The 22,859-nt window shown below is 37.2% G+C and overlaps 1 protein-coding gene across 3 annotated transcripts in view; it reads left to right on the forward strand.

Annotated features, from left to right (window-relative positions):
* KCNAB1 (potassium voltage-gated channel subfamily A regulatory beta subunit 1) overlaps positions 1–22,859 on the forward strand; it is a 181,071-nt gene that overhangs the window by 63,544 nt on the left and 94,668 nt on the right. The window contains exon 1 of one of the 3 annotated variants that reach the window (XM_072408010.1): positions 5,687–6,494. The exons of the other annotated variants lie outside the window; for them this stretch is intronic. Coding sequence (XP_072264111.1) covers positions 6,277–6,494 — 218 coding nt within the window. The 5' untranslated portion in view covers positions 5,687–6,276. Of the gene's footprint in view, positions 1–5,686; positions 6,495–22,859 lie in introns of those variants that run through there. 3 annotated transcript variants of the gene reach the window in all.

The raw sequence follows: 22,859 nt of genomic DNA on the forward strand, positions 1-22,859 counted from the left end.
TTTTTTTTTGTTGGTGGGGTACTTTCAACTTCAAAAGAAATGCAGGTATTGTAGTTTTTCCTATTACAGTATGAATGGTTCAGCATTTGGTGATAAAGCAACCCTTCCATTCAGAATTTAGCTTAGAAAATAAAAGGTAAATATTTATGTATACAACTATTTGTGCTGGAGCTATGTTTTCAGAAATATCTTAAACGTATCTCAAATTAAATGCACCTGAAAAATGTATAAATCTGTCCATGTATACAAAGCATACAGCAGAGGTGTAAATCATTTTAACAGAGAAAGGCATAAAAAAGCATACAAAAATCTTTACAGGCACCCTAATCTGTACCAGAAACATCTGCAATATTAGAAATGAAACATATTTTAGTGTCCAACTGGGTTACAGTACTATCAAGGAAGAAATATAAAGCCAATGACAGCATTCTGATAAAATGTGATTTTTTTTTTTTGTGTAGCAACACTGGAGATTTTTTTTTACCGTGCTCTATGTTCACACAAATCACTGAACAATTTGGTTGTGCAGCCCTCATCACATTTGATCTTTGATTAGTAATCAGGTTCATTATCATTAATGCAAACCTGTTTCCAGACAATGTACACTGCACATGGCTCTTTTTTATTTCTGCTATTAACTGCAAGCTTTCCTATATCTGCATTTTAGCTATGTAAGAGACAACAAATATTGGGACAGAGATAACATAGGAGAAAACAATGAAAGAATACAACAAAACAAAAGACATTTTCTAGAATATATTGAAAAAATAGGTCATACTCATTAATAACTCTAAACCAAAGTGTATTTGTTGTATGGGAACAATACCTACTTAGATCCCAAGCAGCATATATTACATTGATTTATTAACACTTATAATGCTTTATAATAACTTTTTTGATATCTAAAAAGGCCTATTAAATACATGTTTTAACCAGTGGTAGTGTTAAAACAGATATTTAGCCAGGCCTTTGCATAATATACTTTTTCCTAAAACTTTGCAAAGGACAGTGTTGTAGTAAGATCCAGACACAGTAGAACCCCGGTTATCCGGAAAACTCAGATATCCGGCACCCGACAGGTCTGCCGGTTATCTGAGATCTGAGTTCCCGATAACCAGGGTTCTATGGCAATCAAAGTGGAGCAATCAGGAGAGTTCCGATGATTGCTCCACTCCATGATGGGCTGAGGGAAGGGAAACCCTGATGATGGTTTAAGAATCATAGGGGTTTCCCTTTTCTCAGCCATTTAGCACTAGAGGTGAATGGGGACAAGTCTCCCCATTCAAGTCTAGTGCTGAATGGCTGAGAAAAGGAAACCACAGTTATCCGGAAACTACACTTATCAGAATCGTCCAATCCCTGTGGGAGCCGGATAACTGAGGTTCTACTGTTAATGGTTTATTTTGATAACAAAAACAAACGTAACAAATGATGTGATGCAAGCTACACAAGTATCTTGTAGAAGTAATTTATTGTGAACATTTCTTACCAGTTTTAATATGGGGGAACCCTTGAAATAACTTTCAGGTCTTCAGGGAACCTGTGCTATAATTATTTTATCCACAGCTCACAGTATATTGGTGTGTTGGTAAGTGCAAAGAATTCCTTTGCATTGCTGCCCATTGGATAGAACGTCATCCTTACAGATAGCCAAAAAGATCATTGATGCCACTTAAACTGACCCTGCAGTATCTAGGATCCAGTGTGTGGACAGAGCTTTAATTCTAGGGTGGAAAGATTGCACTGTAGAGATTTACTAGTGGCTTGCTAAAAATGAGAAAATCTCAAGAAATTCATCCTGCTACTTTTTTACAGTGTGGATATTATAGTTCACTTAACTGTGTGAATATTTGGAAAAGATGTTCATTGGAACTCTTACAAGGTAATTTGGAAATTTCTGTGTCTTCACTGTAGAGCACACATACTTCAGCATAAGGGCTATGACATTACAGGGGATGTAGTATCTTGCTCCAAAACACAATTATAGGACAAGACATGGGAGTTAGAGTGGAGTAAGATGTCCCTAGCACTTTCACTTTCATTATAAAGTTTTATTACAGTGGTATTTGGTTCCAGACCATAAAGCACACTATCACCCCTCAACCTCCCCACTATGTTTTAAGGGATGTGAGGTGAGGGGCACCATGGGACATATATGGTGGTCTTGCCCAAAAGCCAAAACTTTCTGGTCAGAAGTATTCAAGCCTATTTTTGAAATAGTACAAACTGAGGTAGAGAAGACACCGGAGGGGGCCTTATTTAGCAAACTTGAACCACCACTTCCTACACGTTCTAAGAAACTAACCAACCTTATTTTACTAGCTGCACGGATTTCACTAGCAAAAGCGTGGAAGAAAGCTAAAACTTCTTTAGAACCCAATTGAGACAAAATTGAACTGTATAATGGTTGACAGCAGGCTAACCAGCACCCTTAATAACGGGTTCGACAAGTTTGAGCAAAGTTGGGACCCATGGGTGGAATATAACTCACATTCATTTTAAAAAAGAGCTTATCAGTGGGTGCCCAATGGAACTCAGTGGAATTAGGAAAAAAGTTTAAAGTTGTCACCATACAGTACTTTGGGCAGGGAGATGGAGTGATTATAATAAAATACAGATTTCCCCACCTTCTCTCTACTGATCTGTTCCCACACAAGGCCAACCAAGACATACATTTTAATTGAGCCCTACCCATGTAGGTTCTTTCCTTTAGCTTCCTTCCCAGTCTGCTTTTTTGCCAGCAGTTATGGAAGTCCTGTGTAGGTTAACTCACTGGACCTGAATGTTACCAAACGGTATGGTCTCCCATGTGACAGTGCTGATTGGCCCAACATGGTCACAAGGAGTGAGTACATGCTCCTCCATACCTAACAGTACTGGGAATATTTAGCTCCTGCTTCTAAGCTGCCTATTAGAGGAGGAGGGAAACTATACGTAGGTAAGAGGTGTTATTAAAAGAAACATCTTCCTTTGTTATGAATGAGAATATTTTGTGATATATTTGAGCAACACTAGAAGGCATGAGTGCTATTCAGTTCTGTGGATAGGGGAGGGGGAGGACATGTGGCTGGTACCTTGCTGTGTCTTTTGCAAAATAATACATAAGGCATATTTTGGATGCAGTTACATTTTACAGGGATATATAGTTTTATTTATGGTAATATAGAAAAAAAGAACTTCTTGCAACCCCATTCTTTCCCTTTTCTCCCCAAACCCCTTCTTTCTCCCAATTTTTTTTCTAGATGAAGTGTTAGCTTGGGTTTACTATCTGGCATAGAGCCAGCACATCAAAGCCCTGTCAGCATAGGAACTCCAGTTATATTCTTATAGACATATGGCTGGGCAGATCAAAGGATCAGCCTCACACCTTCCTGTCTGTGTTGAGCGGTGTGCATAATCATAGGAATCATAGCTGTTCCCTGCAGACAGTGAATCCCAGGAGACATACTACACTGGGTTCATGATATTTGGCACCAAGAGAGCTGCTGTGTACACATCGTCCTTCTCTGCAACCTCTAGGGAAAACAAGCACACATCAGGAGGCAAGGAACAGCCTGTACATGCCAGCTCCTCAGTCTGAGGGTGGGCCAAAGTGTTTTTTTTTTTCCTTGGCTGTTCAGAGCAGGGGTGTCAAACTCAAATACACAGAGGGCCAAAATTAAAAACATAGACAAAGTTGTGGGCCAACCTTGAAATTTACTGAAAAAATGTAGGAAATTTTTCCTTCTCATTAGATATAAACCCTTTTCATATGGAAACAAAGGTGTTTTGCTATACATTCAATCTGGAAGCAGCAAGGAAAAGTAGAGCTGAGGGGGAGTGCTGGAAATGCCAGACCAATAGCTAAATCTTATGAGTGGCCTGCTACTGAAACTTCCTCTTCATTGAAATAGCGCCGCTAGTAAAATTCCCGGCATTATTTGCGTCTCTAAAATAGTCCAATGCAGGGCTACGCATAGGTAGAGTGCCCGCTGGTCTGTAGACGCAAGTGATCCCGGGAATTGTAGTAGCAGCGTTATTTCAATGCAGCTCCAGGCCATCTGCATATTTAGGATTCCTTTGGGGGCCAAAAAAAAGGACGTTGCGGGACAGTTTTGGCCCCTGGGGCGGAGTTGTACACCCCTGGTTCGGAGCCTGTGCTGAAGCTGGGCTTTCTCTTACTGCTTCAAGCATCTTCTCTGCTGAGGCTGGACATCCACCAAGTCTGATGATGTGGCTTAATGAGCACTGTTATTAGAGTTGGGAGCAGTAATGAATTTCCTGTCCTGACATGCTGAAAGATGTTGGGATTACCAGTGTGACCCTTGTCTTGATTTAGAGACACTGGTATCCATAATGCCTCTTTTGCTAGTCCTGGCACTTGTATTTCCTCCCCTTCTGGGTAAGAACTTAACAGAACAGTGGGGCCAGACATCTTTCTTCTTCCGGGTTCTGCTAATTTCACCCAAACTTGCACTGTAGAGGCGCAAAATCAGGTGACATGTCTTCCTGAAAATGTAAAAAAAAAAAAAGAACCAATCCAACTGTGTTTGCATGAGATTGGCATTGAGATTGTGGGAAAGCCCGTTATGACGCATGGCCAATTTCAGGCATGCACAGAAGGAGCGAACCCACAGCCTCCCAGGACATATGTATCCCAGGATGCTTTGGATTTCCTCTTCAGGGTTAGCCACCCTTATATATAATGTTAAAAATGTTGTGATGCATCCGCTTTGCCCAACTCAGGGGTTCTCCTGGGCTGACTGGTTGTTGGTGTTGCTGGGACTCTTAGTTCTCCTAGTATCAGATTACAGGTAGGCCCCCAGAACCCTGCTCTTCCGGCCTTTCATAATCCAGTCCATCCCCCACATCCGTTTTCTGAAACCTGACAATATATGCCCTCCCTGTCCAGTCCTTGAGATTAGACCCCATGTGTCTACTCACTGCTCTCCTAGCTCATCATACTAATCAAATCAATAAGCTCTTAGTCCTGATATGTATGTCCCTATGGAGATACCCCATGCTGATATAAATTATATTTACTATACAGAGCAGAGATGTATATTCATTCATTATATTCCTTATATTGAATGGAATTCATTCATTTCCCTCATACCTGGAGTACCATGGCCAGAGCAAAAAGTCGTGGACATTTATGACCATTTAAACCTAAATAGGTGACATATAAAGTGAATTTCTTCTCTGTATTCCAAGTAAAGGCTAATCATTAGGAGTGTGTAGGAGTACTTGCTGCAGTGCTGCATGGATGATGATGTACAAATCTCAAATATAGCCAAATTCCCCCTGATTCAGCACCACTAGGTCCTTGCTGATAACATGGGAATGTGTGGTGGCTCCAAGTAATTAGCTTGCTTGGTAAAGCATAAAGATCATTATAGAGCAATGCAAGTTCTGACTGTGACCCTGGTGCATAGATGTGTATTTTGGCATTATGCAATGTGAAGTCCTGGCATTCTGCAGTGTCACAACATATTGAGGCTGGGGAGTATTATAGGGAATAAGCTGACACAGTTCCTCATCCCTGAATGTGTGACAATGAGCAGATGATCCCTGCTTCTTATCACCTCTTCCTGATGGCTGCTGCTTTTTAACCCTATCACTGGCTGAACTGCATTGTAACACCTACTTATTTAGAATGAGTCACTGAACAATAAAGTGACATGGGCTTGTGGTAACTTCTGAATAACTGGGGATGGAACATTGGAAGGATCCAGCCTGCCAGTTCTTGTGTCTGCCTTGTGTGAAGTTGATCTGTAGCAGTCTGTGCATGCTGAATAGTTCACTTGCTACAAATGCTTTGTGCTTGGATATCCAGCATGCTGCTTTCTCCTAAAGAAGCCTTCTTCCCATGTGATCGCTGTCAGAGGAGCTGCAGGCTGGAGCAGAGCGCATTCTCTGTGCATTGGGGGCTGATGCAGCCTGCTGTCACTCAACTAGATCTCTTGTGTTTAACGATCCTTATGTGACCATTTCGTGCGTTGTGCAGTGCTGGAGTCTCCACTTACTGATATATCTGCGATGTCTGCACTCATCAAGCCAGCTAAAGGACAATTACCTGTGTGTGCAATCATGGAGGTGTGAAGGAACTTATTGGAGGCATCTAATACTCGCTTCTCCTTAGCTTCTGGCACACAGGGACACCAGGGATCCTGGCCAACCTCCTATGAACTCCAATCCTGTCCCTTGTACTCATTGATCCCTACTAGTCCATAGAAGATCTTGGCTCCATGAGCCTGTGAACATTCAAGTGTTTGATCACTGAGCCCAGAAGAAGCCATGCAAGTCTCCATAGCCTGCACTGAGCACAATTTAAAGAGTCGGAATGGAGATGACCGGCACAGCAAGCAGAACTCTAGTGGCCCCAATGTGGTCAATGCAGCCAGGGCCAGGTTCCGTACTGTGGCCATCATTGCCCGGAGTCTGGGGACATTCACCCCTCAACATCACATCTCTCTGAAGGAATCCACAGCAAAGCAGACTGGCATGAAATATAGGTAAGAAATTCTATGCATTAAATGTTCATTATAACCTATTGGTGCCTGTTATACAAATATGTATATGTATCTGTATACAGAAGGGGCAAATATTTACTCTAGTATTCTTTTTTACGCTGGAATTATAAAACAAAAATGCATATAAACGTAAAATGCATATAAACATAAAAATGCAGTGCAATGCGATAAGAAAGTTGATTTATATTGTAGTCATTTGTGTGTATTGAAAGTTAGCAGGGACCCAAACTCCAAAAAATATTCACTATAAAAGTTTAGAGCTACTTTTACTCTCACTTCTCTGACTCCCTCTTTCATGGAGAAGAGACAATTCTACCATTTTTTATTACAGGGAAATGTCTCTGGGGATTGCAGGTGGTTCATAGATAGGTGCGATCTCTCTTGGAGAGGGTTTGATTGAAAGGCATGAAGATAAGGAGTCTGAAGAGTTTTCTTGCAGTTTGCTGGAGTTAGGGATTCCAATACATCTACAAATTACTGCATGCTGTTTGGAAATGTATTCCTCACTGTGCCTCTGTTCAGAACAGATTGGTGAGCTCCTGAAAAGCTCAGTATTTGTTTGAAAGGAAATGTTTAGGGGGATGTGGAGCTGAAGGGCCATGAAGATGATGGATAATAATTGAAAGAAACAAAATGAAGTTACAGGGTTGGAAATAAATCAGAGCATATAGTTAATGATTACTGGAAGGTGAATCCCATAAATAAGCGTTCCACTTGCATACCTACTGTACTAGAAGATGCAAATGATTTATCATGCCCAGATCAGTGGAGAAGAAAGTGATCATGCATTAATGCAGATGAAGGAAAGTGAGTAATATACTGTACTGTGTACTGCAGTACACACACATTTCTGGGCTTCCTAACTTACGGAGAAAAAGGGAATACCAATTGGAGAATTCTCACACAGAAATGAATATTTATAGGTTCCCCTGATTGCTGCATAATTTACACACCCCAATAATTGCTACATAAAGTCAATAAGCCAGTATTGATTATTATATGTTACATTTCCATATGACAACTAGTTATGCAATAAAGCAGTAGGGGGGTAGTACATTTATTAAAAACTATATTAGGAATTTAAGGACAGAGCTAGTGAGCTGGCTTTTTTTATTATTAATATTAATAATAATAATTAATAATATTTAGTATGTACAGTGCCAATATATCACACAGTGCTATACAAAGCCTATATTCAAGTCATTTAATGTTCTTCAAAGGAGCTCACATTTTATTATCCCTAAGATGTCAATATTTGTCGTTAACTCAGTCTAAGGCCAGCTTTTTAGGCGAAACCAGGTAATTTACCAGTATGTTTTGGGGATGTGGAAGAAAGCCAGATGTCTGGAGGTAACTCACACAAAAATGTGTAGAACATACAAACTCCATTCAAGGTCTTGGCCACAATTCAAACCTGGGACCTATGTGCTGCTCTATTTCAGTTGCCCATTTTTTAGGTAAAAAAACAAAACCCTAAATAAAATTTGTATTCGCTTGACACAGTGCAAAAGTCAGACAAAGTTATGTAGCTTACAGCAGTAAATCAGTCAAATCTGTCTTCGTCATGTACTAGCAAAGAGACAAGATACAATTGTTTCCATTGACAGCAAAGCTGGTAAAACTTTGGCATTGGATGTATAAATTAAATCACATTGATTCTTTTGCTGTTATAATTTGTAACACTAGTCATAATAGTTGTACCTTTGTCAACCAACGATTCCATTGTTTGTGATATTTGCTATGCCGCAACGTTACTGTATTTGTTTTGTTCTGTTTTGCATATTGTGATTATTTAACCTAGAAAAACTAATACAAATATAAATTATTATTATGTATAGTATAATATAAAATACCCAATAAAACCAATAAATAAAAAAAACACATTGACTACCTGGCACTCAAAATATTTACCAAAATAGGAATGTTTAAGCGCACTGGCTTGTGTTAGGAACACACAGGTGGATGTGTATGCTATAGCAAACGTTTAGTTATATTACACTTAGGAATTTCAGAAATTCAAGAAGGATTTTTCAATTTTAATGCTCAGAAAATCTCATTTTCATTTTCAGGGATATTTGTGTAAAGAATCAAAGAACCTTAAAACTACAAACATTCAATTAAGTTAAGCATTCTTTAAATGTAGGGGAAAAAAGGCATAGCCCAACTGGGAGACCTACACAATTTGTCAGATAGATAAATGAGAAATTGACAGTTGGCAACTCATTTGGTTACAGTGCCAGCAATGCAATAATGCAGGCAGAGTGTATTGATCCTCAGCAAGCTTCCTGAACAGGAGTTCTTAGGTAGGTAGCATCTCCAGGACCAGTTACCAGACATAACTGGATGATAAAATCTTTTACCAAGTAACTAGACATTTGATGTTGCTAAGCACTTACCATTCATTAGTAGTTGTCATCAATAGATAAAAAGAAATGTAGAAAGTATGTACTAAAGCACAATTTGGCTTTCTTCATAGCAGGACCCTAAAGAGAACAAAGCCAGGCTGGATGGAATAGAGGAAATATTGATGATTGGATTAGAAAACTGCACTGTGCTTAATTTTTGTTTTGTTTCATTGTTACTTAAAGAAAGACAAAAAGTAAATGCATGGATCAACAGTACACTTCATCTGACATTGACATCCCAGATTTCTGCCAGTTCACTACAATATCTGTAAATAAACAAGCAATACTCATTGTTGTTGCTTGAAGATACTGTAGCTCTCTTCAAAACTGTTACCTTTTGGTTCTGCACCAGCATTTTACTTATTTTTCATTTTTCCTTTTAAACATGATAGGATCCTGTTCTTTTTTGCCATGTTTGTATGATGGTAAAGAAAAAGTTACGTACAACAGTGCAATATAAGTTTACGAGAATGGCACAACATCAGTGCAATATAAGTTTAAGAAAAATGAAAGTAAAACAAAAGTGAAATAAATCAAATGAAATAAGATTACAGGCAATAGGAAAGAATAGTAAGAAAGAAGAAAGGTGTTTATGCAGCCTAACTTTGGACTTTTTGTATGGTATAAATGGGGATATAAAATAATAGGATTAAGGGAAGGTAAATGTTTTACTTTAAATGTTTTTTTATTGCATTGTTGAAAGGATATTTAGAGTTATTGGATGCATTCAGTATATTTATGTAGATTGGATATAGCTCTAAGAAATCAGAAGAGTAACTTTTCATTCAGTTTAAGTTCCTTCAGTTTAACTGTCAATCAATAACAGCCTGAGCTCTAAGTACACACAATGCTATGGTGAATGAAGAGATGATACATGGGCATTGGAGGGAATTTTGTCTGATATTAGGAATGAGAAAATGATATATGGAATAAAGCCAAAATGTGTTGAACTGGACCTAACGTGTGATATATCGGCTCAGGAGGGCAGTTGCAAAACAGTAGCCCTTTGAAGTTGGCCAGACAATTTACAATCCAACTATAAAGATTATTATGCACCAAAACTGTAACCTGTGTAGTGCCATAAAATAGAAATGGTTAAATAAAACGTGATTTAGGTAAATAGGATATGTTTGACCAAATTTAAAAAGACTTCACAATTTGTCAGCAATCATTTTTTTTACTCTATTCTGACATCTTGATGGTTAAACTGCCTTAAGATGGGCAGGTGTCTTCACAAAAACCGGTAGGAAACATCTGCCCACCCTTCGAAGTACCAGGACAGGCCACTGTTTCTAGTGTAATTTGCTTTTCGGAGATATGTACATTCATATTAGCATTTCACTCACTTTCCTAAGGGGCAGAGCTTGTACAAAGTTACATTATCATTTAAATGTCCATATGACAGCATCATATCTAAATACAGCTTTGCCTTTATGCAGAGATTGTTTTGTGTAATAACAATCACCTCTGATTTCAGAAGTGTTCATTATCACCCCCTGGGGTAGGTTTGGTTTCTAGAGTAGACTAAAAAATATAAACTTAGTCTGAAAGGTTGCCTGAGAAACAGCTCCACGTTTCCTCTCCTCTCAAAACCAGCACAATTAGAAGAAGGAGGAAAAGAGGGTATTGCTCTAACACATGCAGAAATAGAACAGATTATTTAAGTCTTTTGTACATTTTTTGTTGAGGTTATTAGAATGTGTTATGCTCTCCACATGATCCCGGTGCAATTTCTTCACTCAAAATGTAAAATGGTTTTATTCTTGACCATTTGCAATTAGTAGTTTGTTTTTGTTTAATTAAATACCAGTCCTTCCATGCCCTCCTCCATGTTAAAGCTCATTCCTTCAGGGTGAGTCATTTCTTAACTCTAGTTTGATTGTGATATATATTATTTAATATTTCACAAAAACTTTGTTAATGTAGTATGGCTTGTCAGGGGAGCATTTGCATGAATGGTACACTAAAAAATGAACAAAAACCTACTGCAAACCATTAAAAAAATGTATGTCAGTGAGTAGGCATTGTGATTGTTGAGGAAAAAGGGAGCACTTTGTAATTAGCTATCCCCCATCTATTTACTGCAATATACCAGAATCATTTATTTAGATCTGCTTAACATTTAAAAAAAGACCCTGCCTACTCACTTCTTCTAACCCTTTCTCTTTTCCCCTTCCCCGTTTTCCCCATCTAGTCCTCCTCACTCTATAATATTTTCTTTCTCATCTCTTTGTTCTTTGTCCCTCTTTTTGACCTTTAACATCATTTTATCCCCACATAGAATTGCATTCTCCCCCATTTTTTAATATGATAATTGTGCACTTTTTTTTCTCCTAGCCCAGGTATAAAACTCATGATGGCACTTCATTATTGCTGGCATGACTTTGACATTATTGCTCATAATTATTGATAATTGATAATATGTATGTGATGTATGTTGATTGTTTGTCGTGTTTAGGACCTTATTATTCCATTATACAGTGCTTCTGAGTTTAAATAACATTGCCTATATTTCTTTTTAAAACCTAATAAAACATTGAAACAGAAACCACATGGCAGCGCCTACCACGTGCATTGAATTTATAGCTGTCAGTGCACGTTAGGGATTGCACATGGTGTCAATCCAACCTTCAAGAGTACATATAGTGGATAGTGAAATTATTTTTTTTTTCCAACAAGAAACAAAGATTGTTTATTTAATGTGACGAAAGATTGATTAAAAAGAAAAAATACAATTTCTTAATAATCATCAGTATTGTATAAACATAACTCTGTATAATAATGTTTGTATGACTATCTCAGAATATGTTATTTGTTCTGTGAGTGATCTGGAATGAGGCAGGATGAAAAATTGAAGTACAATGGACAATTTTTATTATAAGATATGCTAGCCTGTTAAATAATTATGGTATTCCACACTCTAAGAAAATAAAAAAAAACTGACCTGATCAGTACTAAATATTAGTAAAAATGAACATGGAATAGAGATTCATGAATAAGTACATTCATTGAAAACAGGTCCATCTGGTGCAAGGCTCATCTGAATTGTGATGCAACCCCTTCCCGTGTAAATACAGATGGCAAATCTTGCAGCTTGGCTTGATTATTAAAAAAAAGAAATCCTCTTCATTGTTATTCAGTGGTATCATGTATATCTGTGTGTCTGAAACCAGAAAACTGACTACAGACATTAAGAACAACAGTGTAACAACGTTTTAAAAATCGAACTCCCTAGAAGCAAGTAGAGCACAAAGACATTTGAACATGCGCTAGAAGGAATCCAGCAAAAAAGTTCTACAATACCCTCCACACAGACATTTTACATCTGTGCTGTAAATGGGTGGAAAAAGCTTCTCCATCCCTGGAATTTTTTTAGGATTCTGTTAAAATGGCAATTATGGAAATTATCCATAAGCATGTGCACAGGAGATCTCTGTTGGAGAACAGGGGCGTTACCAAAGTGGAGTGTGCCAAAGTTGAGGTTCTGTTGTCACCAAGACAGGGAGTGTGTCGGGGGCAGATTAGAGATAGATAAGAGGTCACGTTATTGGGTATTCACAGCAATAATGAAAACAGGAGGAAAAATGGAGGTCTAAGAGTGTACAGGTTTGTCTGGCAGGCTTGGAGCCTATATGTGAAAATCGTCAGTATAAGCTTTTTTATTCCTAGGTAGCTATAAGCCGCCTCTCCTGGTGTCTGTGGCACCCTAAATCATAGCCTAGCTACCTTAGGAAGAAATCTGTCCCTAGAGACACCCACAACAAAAACTACATTTAAACTGTCAGTGCAACTATCGGCACATAAAATACTACTAATTTATTTGAAGATGTTTGCTCATATCTTTTATGTTTGCAGAAAGTTATGTATTTATAGCATAGTATTCCTTAGAAGTAACAAAATCACACCTTAAAAATGTAGCAATAGTTTGGAGAATTGTCTCCATAAAAGATTTGTAAAACATTTCTAATATATCAGATTATTTCTCTCTATTTTTGGTGCCTGCAACCGTGGACAGCTGAGAGCAACATTTTGCAAACATCTGCACCTTATTTATCAAAATATGACAGTTATTAACTTAGAACACATGCACACCTAATGTTATCCATATGTTATAGTTGCATATTTGGACGGTTTAGATTGATCAAAATGTGTATGCGGTGAAAACTGCAAGCAAAACTCATGGATCCAGGGCTAGAAGCAACTAAATCCTTGTACAAGTAGAGCTTGTAAAGCTCTAATGTATGTGAAAATTAGTTGTGCAGTCAAACTGCTACTCATTTAGCTGGTAAAGCTGTAATAGGCTGTAAGTTATATGCCTGTAAACCTGTCACCTTTTTAACACCATTGTTATGTACAGTAATGCAGCTTACCCAGCGCTTTGCTGATGATATAAATTAGAAGTACAGTAAATTAGAGGGTAAAGAAGACCTGCCACCAAACCACACCAAATACACCTGGAAAGTAATATGTATGGGAGAGGGACATAGGGTGATTTGAGAAACAAACTTTACAAGCCCCCTTTTTAGATTTATCATATGCCACATCACCTAATTAGCATTAGGAAAAGAGAAAATGGAGAGACAAAGGAATCTTTCACAGAACTGCTTCCCTAGCCTTGGCGCAGCATCTGAGAACTGTAAGTAGAAGTATTTTTGTGGAGTTTGATATAATTAGAATGTACACAAAATGAATTGCAATAGGTTAACAAATATATTTTCTTTAAAAAAAAAGTTGTTTTATTATTTTAGGCTTTCAGAATTCCTGAGGAAGCTGACTCTGTTCTGCAAAACACGTAGAATATTTGAATAACATATTTAAAGAGGCTTACCATGATATATAAATTAAATGATCAGATAAATGTATTTTAATGGCTCCAAATAAATTGTCTTTTAATGTTTTTTTTTTTTTTTTTTTTACTATAGTGAATGTGATTTTTGTATAAACAGGCTGCAAAAGTCCCAGATATTCCTTTGTTTCTCCTAATAGGGTTATTTGGCAAACATCATCACTATACACCACACACCATATATTTTTCTACATACTGTACACTGTTTACCTTGACTTTCTTTTTACTTTCTTTGTAAAATAGCCATAATAAATACCTGTATTTGATGAAGCTGGTCTACAATTTTCATAAATCAAGCTAGCGTTACCTAAACACAGCTAAACAGAACTAAATATGTTATTACCTATCTGCTCTTTTGTACCTAAAAGGTAAATTCTGGACATCAGTGAACCAGTCTGAGCTACTTTATGTATTGGAATGGTCATGGAGGCTTTGACGTAGCAAAGCAGATAATGCTTAGAAGTGTCTGAGACCAAACTGGAATGTTCTACAAAGCATGGAAGAGACTTGCACTCACAAAGAGCTGTCTGCTTCATAAAGGCCATTACCCTTCGGATTAATTATCACAAATAACTTTCATTTTGAAGTCAAAATGTCAGAGTTTGAAAAAAAAATGCAGACAGGCTTTAAACATAATTAAAATTTGCAGGACTCCAGAGATCTGCATGAAGAGCAGAAGTACATCTGTGGCTGTCAACCCCAGAAAATAATAGGAGCTTTAGAAAGTATATGCTATTTGTATTTCTCTAGCATAATCAAACTCATAGGTCAAAGTATATCGTGATGTCAAGAACATCTGTTCTGTTTATCTAGCAATTGTTGGAAAGTTATAGAATCTGGCTGTGATTTTACCTGGGGAACTCGGTCACATATTTTGAAAAAAATAATATATATATATATATATATATATATAATTACACATTAACTAGTACATAAATTTCACTCAATGTTGTTTTCAATCAATATAATTTATATCAAGCATTGCAGTCAGCTACGAATATTTAATGTACTGCTAACCTGTGTGATAATTGATATGAATTATGATCAACTTTACCATTATATCTAATCGAATTATTGAGTATAATACAAATTGTGGTTGACTATAAATGCACTTTATAAATTCAAAAATTATTCCTTGTTTTTCACTAACGAATCTAATCCATTTTGTAAACTGCTTAGGGAAAAGAAAGAATAAGGAACATTTAATTAAAGGCAGAAGATAAACTAATTGCTTAAATATGTCTATAATGATTCCCAGCTCATTTACTCCAACCCATCTAAGTTCTCAAACCAAATTTAACGCTTAAAAAAAATGCCTTAAATGTTATTTCACCTTTTCCACCATTATCTGCACCTGCACTCCACACAGAACAAGGTCTGTCTGCCATGCTGCCCTGCTAATGAGATTGCTGTGAATTCCGGTTAATTAGATTCACAGCCCTTCTACTTGCAGTCATTAAACATTATCACAATATTTAAAACATATATTATTCTATGCTTGGTATACTTTTCCCCTCATATTTGTCTCCTTGATTTATTGAATAAATGGTGTATAATTGCAGTTGGGAGCTGCTAATTTGTCATTTGAAGAGCGTTCAGCAGATTCTGCACACCCGAAGGTTGAGTGCTTGAGAGGGGGTAGAGAGAGAGCTCTTGAAGGACAGCATTAGTTCTTATGGTAACCTAGTACAGGCAGTGGATGGGACTAACTGTATTATTGTATAGCCATAAGATCAGGTTAATGGGGGAATTCTATAGAGAGAAAGAGAACAATGGGTTGAGCAAAATGTATATGTTTGGTTACCACAAAACCATTATCTACACTTCTATTGATGTCTTAATAGATACTTGACCGTCGGTGAATCTCCAGCATTAGGCTATGTGCAATGGTTCTCATCAGATAATGGCCTCAGGGCTGATATTGGACGAGAATCTTGCGCGTGTACAGTGCTCGTCATCCATCGTCCAAACGACCCTCTTGGTGGATCCACTGACACTTGCACTGTAATGCAAGGGAAGAGGAGAGTGTGCAGCGGGGTGCCACTCTGTCGTTTACCCCTCTGCATAGAACAGAACGGTGCTGTATGTACAGAGCATGTGCATGCATCGTGCAGTCATTTGTCGTTGGAAAAGATCGTGAAAGATCATTTCCAAAGACCACTATTGCACGTGTGTACTTAGCCTTACTTCAGGAGTCCTGAATCAATAAATTACCAACCACTAAGGGGAACCATTGTACTCAATAGGGTGATGGGGCACCATCTGCTCATTTTTCTCCAATCCATTGTGCAGAACAATCCGTCTGTACAGTGATTGTTCCAAAAATTGTCACCAAAAGCTAATGATCATTTTAATAGACAATTCTCAAGCATCTGCACAAGGTTTTAGCACTGTTTTACCAGTCAATGCAAGTCTGTGTATGTATCCCTAACACAAAGGAGAAGATGTAGGACAGTGCGTGCAAGAAGGATACAGATTTTTTGATGTGTTGATTTGAGCATCATTAAAGATGGCACTAAAGCTGTGAAAATAAGTTTTAAAAAGTAGGGTCATGTACACAGTCAGTTATGTTTTTTGTCCTTGGGTTTATTTAGATTCTGTGGTAACAGGGTCTCTTTAAAAACAGCGGTGCTTCAGTGAACCCATGCATTGTGCCTCATGCTTATGTTTTCTATATCTATAATCAGGCATCAAATACAATTCAATAGGTAAATGTGGGACTACAGATCGGCAAATATCTCAACAAGAATGAAAGGTAGTAGGACAGCTGCCTAGAATGACAACAACTGGCATGATTCAAGGATCCTTGTTCAACAGATGTATAGATGTGATTTGTGTGCTGTGAATATTTTTTTTCCTTTTCTTCATATAAAAGGGTAATACTGAATGTGGTTTGAAAGCACTCTAGTTTATACCTCTATATGGTCTGATTAAGCAGTGCTTAACCAGTGGCATCTCTTAAATCGGGCTTTGTATAGCCAGCTTGACTATTTTCTTATTCCGCAGTTAGATGGTTTAAGAAACAAATAACTGAATAACTCAGTTCCAGGCACTATTAAGTCACATTCCTGTCTAATTCCCATGGAAACAGCTTGCATCTTGGAAATATTACCATTATCAACTAAAACAGTTGCAAAGCACCCACCAGAGCCTGCAGATGTATTATTCTTTTACTGATATGTAATTTTAAGGTTTCATACAAGGACCTTTATTGTGTGCCCATAGATACACCATAGTGGGCTATGCTAACTCGTTTTATTTAGATGCTGTGACTTACTGATTTGCTAAGCGGGTTATTGTCAGCATCATACTGGGCAGGCTGTTTAATAAAGTGCACGTAACACGATTTTCACAGAACACTTGGAATGATCATTTTAAGCTGCACAATGCATTAACCAACCATGCACTTGTATCCAATGATGAACAATAAGCTAGGTCAGATGAATTAACAAAAATATGCATCATATTTAAATTAATAAAACCAGCTATATCAGGTGGGTTTAAATTACCAGAAAACATAAAAAGAGAAGGAAAGAAGGAATAAACAGGAACAAAGAAAAAACAATTCCTTCAAAATGCACTGTACCATAACCTTAGCATAACATAGACTAAACACTGCCATATTTCAGCTCTAACCCTAACCCTTAAATACTTAGACTTCAGAGAAAGCCACTGTAGGCATAAAGTGCAGGTACCCACTTGTAAATTTTGGTAAAATTTTGTTAAGTGGCCTCAAAGCCCTCCAATTATATATGGATACCCATATAGTTGCTCTGACCCATGGTAATGCAGAAGCTTGCCTGCATCATGCTGATACCTGGCCAGTTAACCTGCTCCAATTGTAATAACTTACCAAAAAAGAGGTTTGTTCTTCATCAATAGACATTGCCACAGTGCCTAGGTAAAATCTGGGAGCTGTGATTCCCTATGTTATCTCCAACTAAGTCCTTGAAGATCAGGCTCTGTGCACATTTTTATTATTTTAGTAACAGCAGTACATTTTGTAAGGTGTGGTTTACAAAGGGTTGGAAAATTACTGTTTTTATATATCTCCTGTCCAGTTAAGACCCTTGAGGACATGACTGATCTATGTTTTTATATCTTTATGTGAAATAGGACCATTTAAAAAAAAAAAAAATGAAAAAACCTATGATAGCTACCTGCTCAGACCCCCCAGAGACTTTCTTTACGTTAGACTGTACTCAGATATGAAGACTCCTAAATGGTCTTGTGAATTCTGTGAAGCTGTCCATAGTACACCCATAACTATATACAGCTGAACAGAGCTACAGATTTGTAATTTTCTGTTGTTCGATAACATTTCTAGAACCTGGAGAATGAATGCATTGTTCTTCCACAACACTGCTTAGTATCAAATGCATTTTGAAGCTACATTTCACAAAAAAACAGCCTATAGCAAAAAAACTAAAAAAAAGTTCCTGGATGTCAAAAAAAAGTTACTTTTAATGATAAGCCTAAATTATTCATTATAAAGAATTGTCACTGTCTTCTTTTATTGTTACTTTTCTCAGATGTCCTCTTTGAAGGTTTGCGGATGAAAAGCTCAGGGATATAATTTATGTATGGTAATGAAAAGGTTAGGTGTAAGGTTATATAATATATTATGAATAGGGGAGGATTAAACATTACTATATATATATGTATTTAGTACAATTTTAACTTAAAATATTTACTTACTACAGTGCACTAATTTTTAGTTTATTATACTGTGCTGTGTAAGTACATTCAGGGCTAAACAGCCATTAATTTTGCTTTACTACTGAGAAATTTAAGAACTTGTTAGCAGTCACCTTTTTGTAGCTCATTTGAATCAATACCCTATAATGAGTGTCAAAAAGCATTTTTTTATTTCTTATAACTAAAGCCTTTTTTTGATTTTTAAACAACGGTCACCTAATTACTAAAAAAAAAACGCATTACCTAAAAAACTATATCATTTTTTATGTCATCTGTAGCATCTGTAGTATCATCTGGCCACCGGTCTGGACCATCCACATTTCTGAACATACCAAAATTTACACACGGCCTAAAGGCACCCAAAAAAAGTAGGCTTTTTCTGACCTTTTGGGTTTTATTATAGTTTTTCTGAGTTTGAAAAAGTTTTTACAAAGCTGGGCTTTATACCTTTTGATGGAAGTGTGAACAACTAGAGATACCAAGACTTATCCAGCTATCCATTTTTCACGTATTAACTGAGCGCTTTTATTTCCATATTAGAAATATTAAAGTTGTTTTAGCCATAAGCTAACGCACACTTCCTGCTATATATAACCCCCAGATTCCCAGCATAGAGAAGAACTTTAAATGTGCCAAATGGATTATGCAAGTTTAATACACCAGTGTTAAATTTCTGGGTGTATGCACTTTGGTACTTCGCAAGTTAGAAGCTACGCCTAGAAAAGTCAGCTACAGCAGTAGGGGTGCAGAATCAATGTGTTATAATACTGAGACCAATGCAGCACAAAATTACTCTTTTTATAACACTGATGTATGTTTAGTTCAATATATTAGGTGCTGAAAAGATCTCTATGGGTGTTAGCTGTAAAGCCACAAGACAACTTCTAAAGCACATTGAACCTGAACATAAAATCACCAAAACTGCAAAATTGCTTGGAGACGAGGGGGAGGTGGAGGTAGTAATATCTCAAGTGAAAAGTTAAATAAATCTATCTTTTCCCCAAAATAGATTTAAAGCATAGCAGGGAAAATTTTTTTTTTTTTAAATCATGGACTGATTTTTTTTTTCCTTTTTATTGTAACTTTAGGTACATTACTTCTATCCTCCTATGCTCAAATACATGGCTTTTAGGACAGGGCAGGAAACGTTGGTTGGAAATGTGGATAGGTCCTGGTGAGACAGATCTCTTTGACTGCAAAATTGGGCTTACTGATTTGTTAACATTATTCATTATATCTCTGTGATGGTTGCAAAAAAATAAAATAAAAATGTTTTTACTGTCATTCAAATCCCAAATGAAATCCCTGGAACAAGACCTACCCACTGCAGTAATGCTTGACCACAAAGTTCTGGCAATAATTTATATAACTGGCAATATGCACTGAGATATATGTTGACAGAAATGGATATTCTCGGTAACTGGCCTAATATCTGCTGATGCACAGCCCTCAAAATGACAGGATCATTATCAGCCATATTTCTGCCATTATCAGATGAAGCTAACAAGCGCCAATGCCAGGACAAGTGATCCTGCTTCTGTACCTAAGAGGTGAATGGATGCATATCATTCAATTTAGCCAGTCAGTAATTGCACTGAATGAATTAGCTGTGCAAGCACTTATATACCTGCATTTTAAAGAAAATACGGACAATAGAAAACATTTCTGTTCCATAGCATTTTGTGATGTCATTCTGCAGCATTGTAGCAATACTCCGGTGATTGAAAATGTAAAACTATTACTGCAGTTCTGCAGGACCTTATGGGAAGAATACCGCAGCTCAGTAATCTCTGCAACATGCTTGGATTCAGATACCATAAAACATTATTCAGCTTTGCAGTTCTATTATCCTATAGGTTTTTTTTTGTATAAGAAAGAAGGGATAGAGTATTCCCCAACAGCCTGATTACACTACTGGAGCATTCGTAATAAAATATTTAGACCAAGTTTATATGGACAATTTACTATATGTTTATACATTCATGTGTGAGATTTTCATTCATCCTAATGTTCCAGGGTACACAAATTTTTGGGCATTGTGTTTACGGGCTGCAAAGGATACACAGTATACAGCTTCTGGTGACCTTAAAAGACACCTAAACACTTTGAAAACACTACTGCATGCTTATAAGCACTCATAAATTTGCATACATGCTTTAAATCTTCTCTTCTCTCCTCTTTCCTTTCCTACAATATATAGCTTGATTAAATACAACTGGAACATAGAGAACATAGAAGCACTGCATGCACTTCTTCAGGCATTAAGGATAAAAGTCCATACACCAGGCCTTAAAGGGGCAGATATTATTGTATATTGAACAGTGTTTATGTAGCGCCAACATATTACACAGCGCTGTACATTATATAGGGGTTGCAAATGATGGACACAGACCGTGACATTTCAGTTTTGGGCTGTTTGAAACACCTATTGTTTGTTATATTTTCCTAGGGCTTGGTTAAGAGATTTTCTCGCCTGAATTCCCAGGCTCATTCACTGCCTCCAGCCATTACTACACACTAGGCTTATTTCAATATTACAAATAATTTAATAGGAAGTAGAATAGTGACAAAGATCTGGCACTGTAGGTCCAGTGAGAAGATACTGGAAACCTGGAGTGGTAGAAAATCCAAGTGATATGTTTAGCCCAGCTTTATTTTTGTATTCTGTTTGTACCCAGCCAGCACTTGTTTCACTCATAGTAATGATTTACATTGTTGTTCCTATATCTCCTTCTAGTGCAGAACCTGCTTTAATGGAGTAAAACATCATCATCATCTCTATATGCAGAGGTATGTTTAATAATAGAATAGAAAAGGCATGGAACAGTGGGCAGACAATCTCTGTTCTTGGTGTTCTTACCACTGACAAACAATTGAAGGACCGATGATGATGGTGATAAATTGATTGGAAGTATTGTCAAGAGACATTCTATATGAAGTGTCTGTCATTATTATTCAGAAAAAAAGACAGGCAGTTTGTCAAACCTGGGAGTAATATGGGAACCTTGCCAAAATGAATGATATTATTATTACACAGTATTTGTATAGCGCCATCATATTACACAGCGCTGTACAAAGTCCAAAGTCATGTCACTAGCTGTCCCTCCAAGGAGCTCACAATCTAATGTACCTACCATAGTAATATGTCTTTAATACAGTCTAAGGTCAATTATTTTTGGAGGAAGCCAATTAACCAAACTGCATGTTTTTTGGGATGTGGGAGGAAACCCACACAAACACGTGGAGAACTTGCAAACTCCATGTAGATAATGCCTTGGCCAAGTTTTGAACCTGGGAACTAGCGCTTCAAAGGCCAGAGTGCTAACCACTGAGCCACCATGCTGCCCAGTGGTATATATAGTAACCAACTTTTTGGCTTCTGACCCTGAGCATGCATTATTAATAAAAAATATGTGGTGCAGAGATAATAGTTGTTTAAAGTAGAAGCTTAACACTAAAATGTTTATTACTAGCAGATATAACCAGATATAAATTCAGAAAAAAAATGTATTTAACTTTTTTCAAACATGCAGCAATACATGGGCTGTATATTTAGCTGTTTTCTTGGAGTTTCTGTTTGTGTTACAGTGGTCTTATAACATGCTAGATGAAAGCTTCCTTTTGTAATTTAAAAGTATTAGGTGCAGGAAAATTGTCACTTGAGAAAATCACCACCCAGCTTCACACTTTACCCCTGGCATTTGCTATGATAATGTGCATCTATTTCATAGTGAGTCTCTTGTGCATGGTTGGTGTCTGTCACATATTAAAAATTGTGGTGGAAGTGACAGAGACTGTAATTATTTATACAAATTCTCTTCTTCACACAGTCTGGTAATGTTGCAGCAATGTAGAATAAGAGTGTTAGCTGAAGCTCTGAAATGTGTGAACATTATGTTTGCATTACCTTATAGAAAAAAACCCAACTGCCAGCTGCTGGAGGCAAATGTCACTGGTGATAATGCTAGATAGTTTAACTTGCTACTTTCCTTATTTCAGGCTACAGAAATCACTAATTGTATGATTATCTGGTAAGGGCAGAGAAGTGAGTGCATTGAAAAAAAACGATCAGCAAACTTGTAACTGATGTTTGAATTTGTTTTGCTAGTGGGAATGGAGAATCTTAAGATCAAGAGTGCTGAATCTGTGTTGTATCAGTATAAAAGATTCACTATAAACTTTGAAAAAAGCAGAACAATCTAACGATCACAAATGCAAATTCTGTGGTGTGCTCATCTATATACTGCTCTCACTGAAAACTGTGGCAACTGTATGAAAAAGTAAAACTAACTTTCAGGCGCTGACATCTTCTCCTCCTTTCCTCCTGGTTCTTCTTCCTACGTCACCCGATCTCGCACTGAACAAGTGGGATATGGGGTTACGTAGATTGGGAAGAAG

The sequence above is a fragment of the Pyxicephalus adspersus genome, chromosome 4, assembly GCF_032062135.1.
Source record: "Pyxicephalus adspersus chromosome 4, UCB_Pads_2.0, whole genome shotgun sequence".
Lineage (NCBI taxonomy): Eukaryota > Metazoa > Chordata > Amphibia > Anura > Pyxicephalidae > Pyxicephalus > Pyxicephalus adspersus.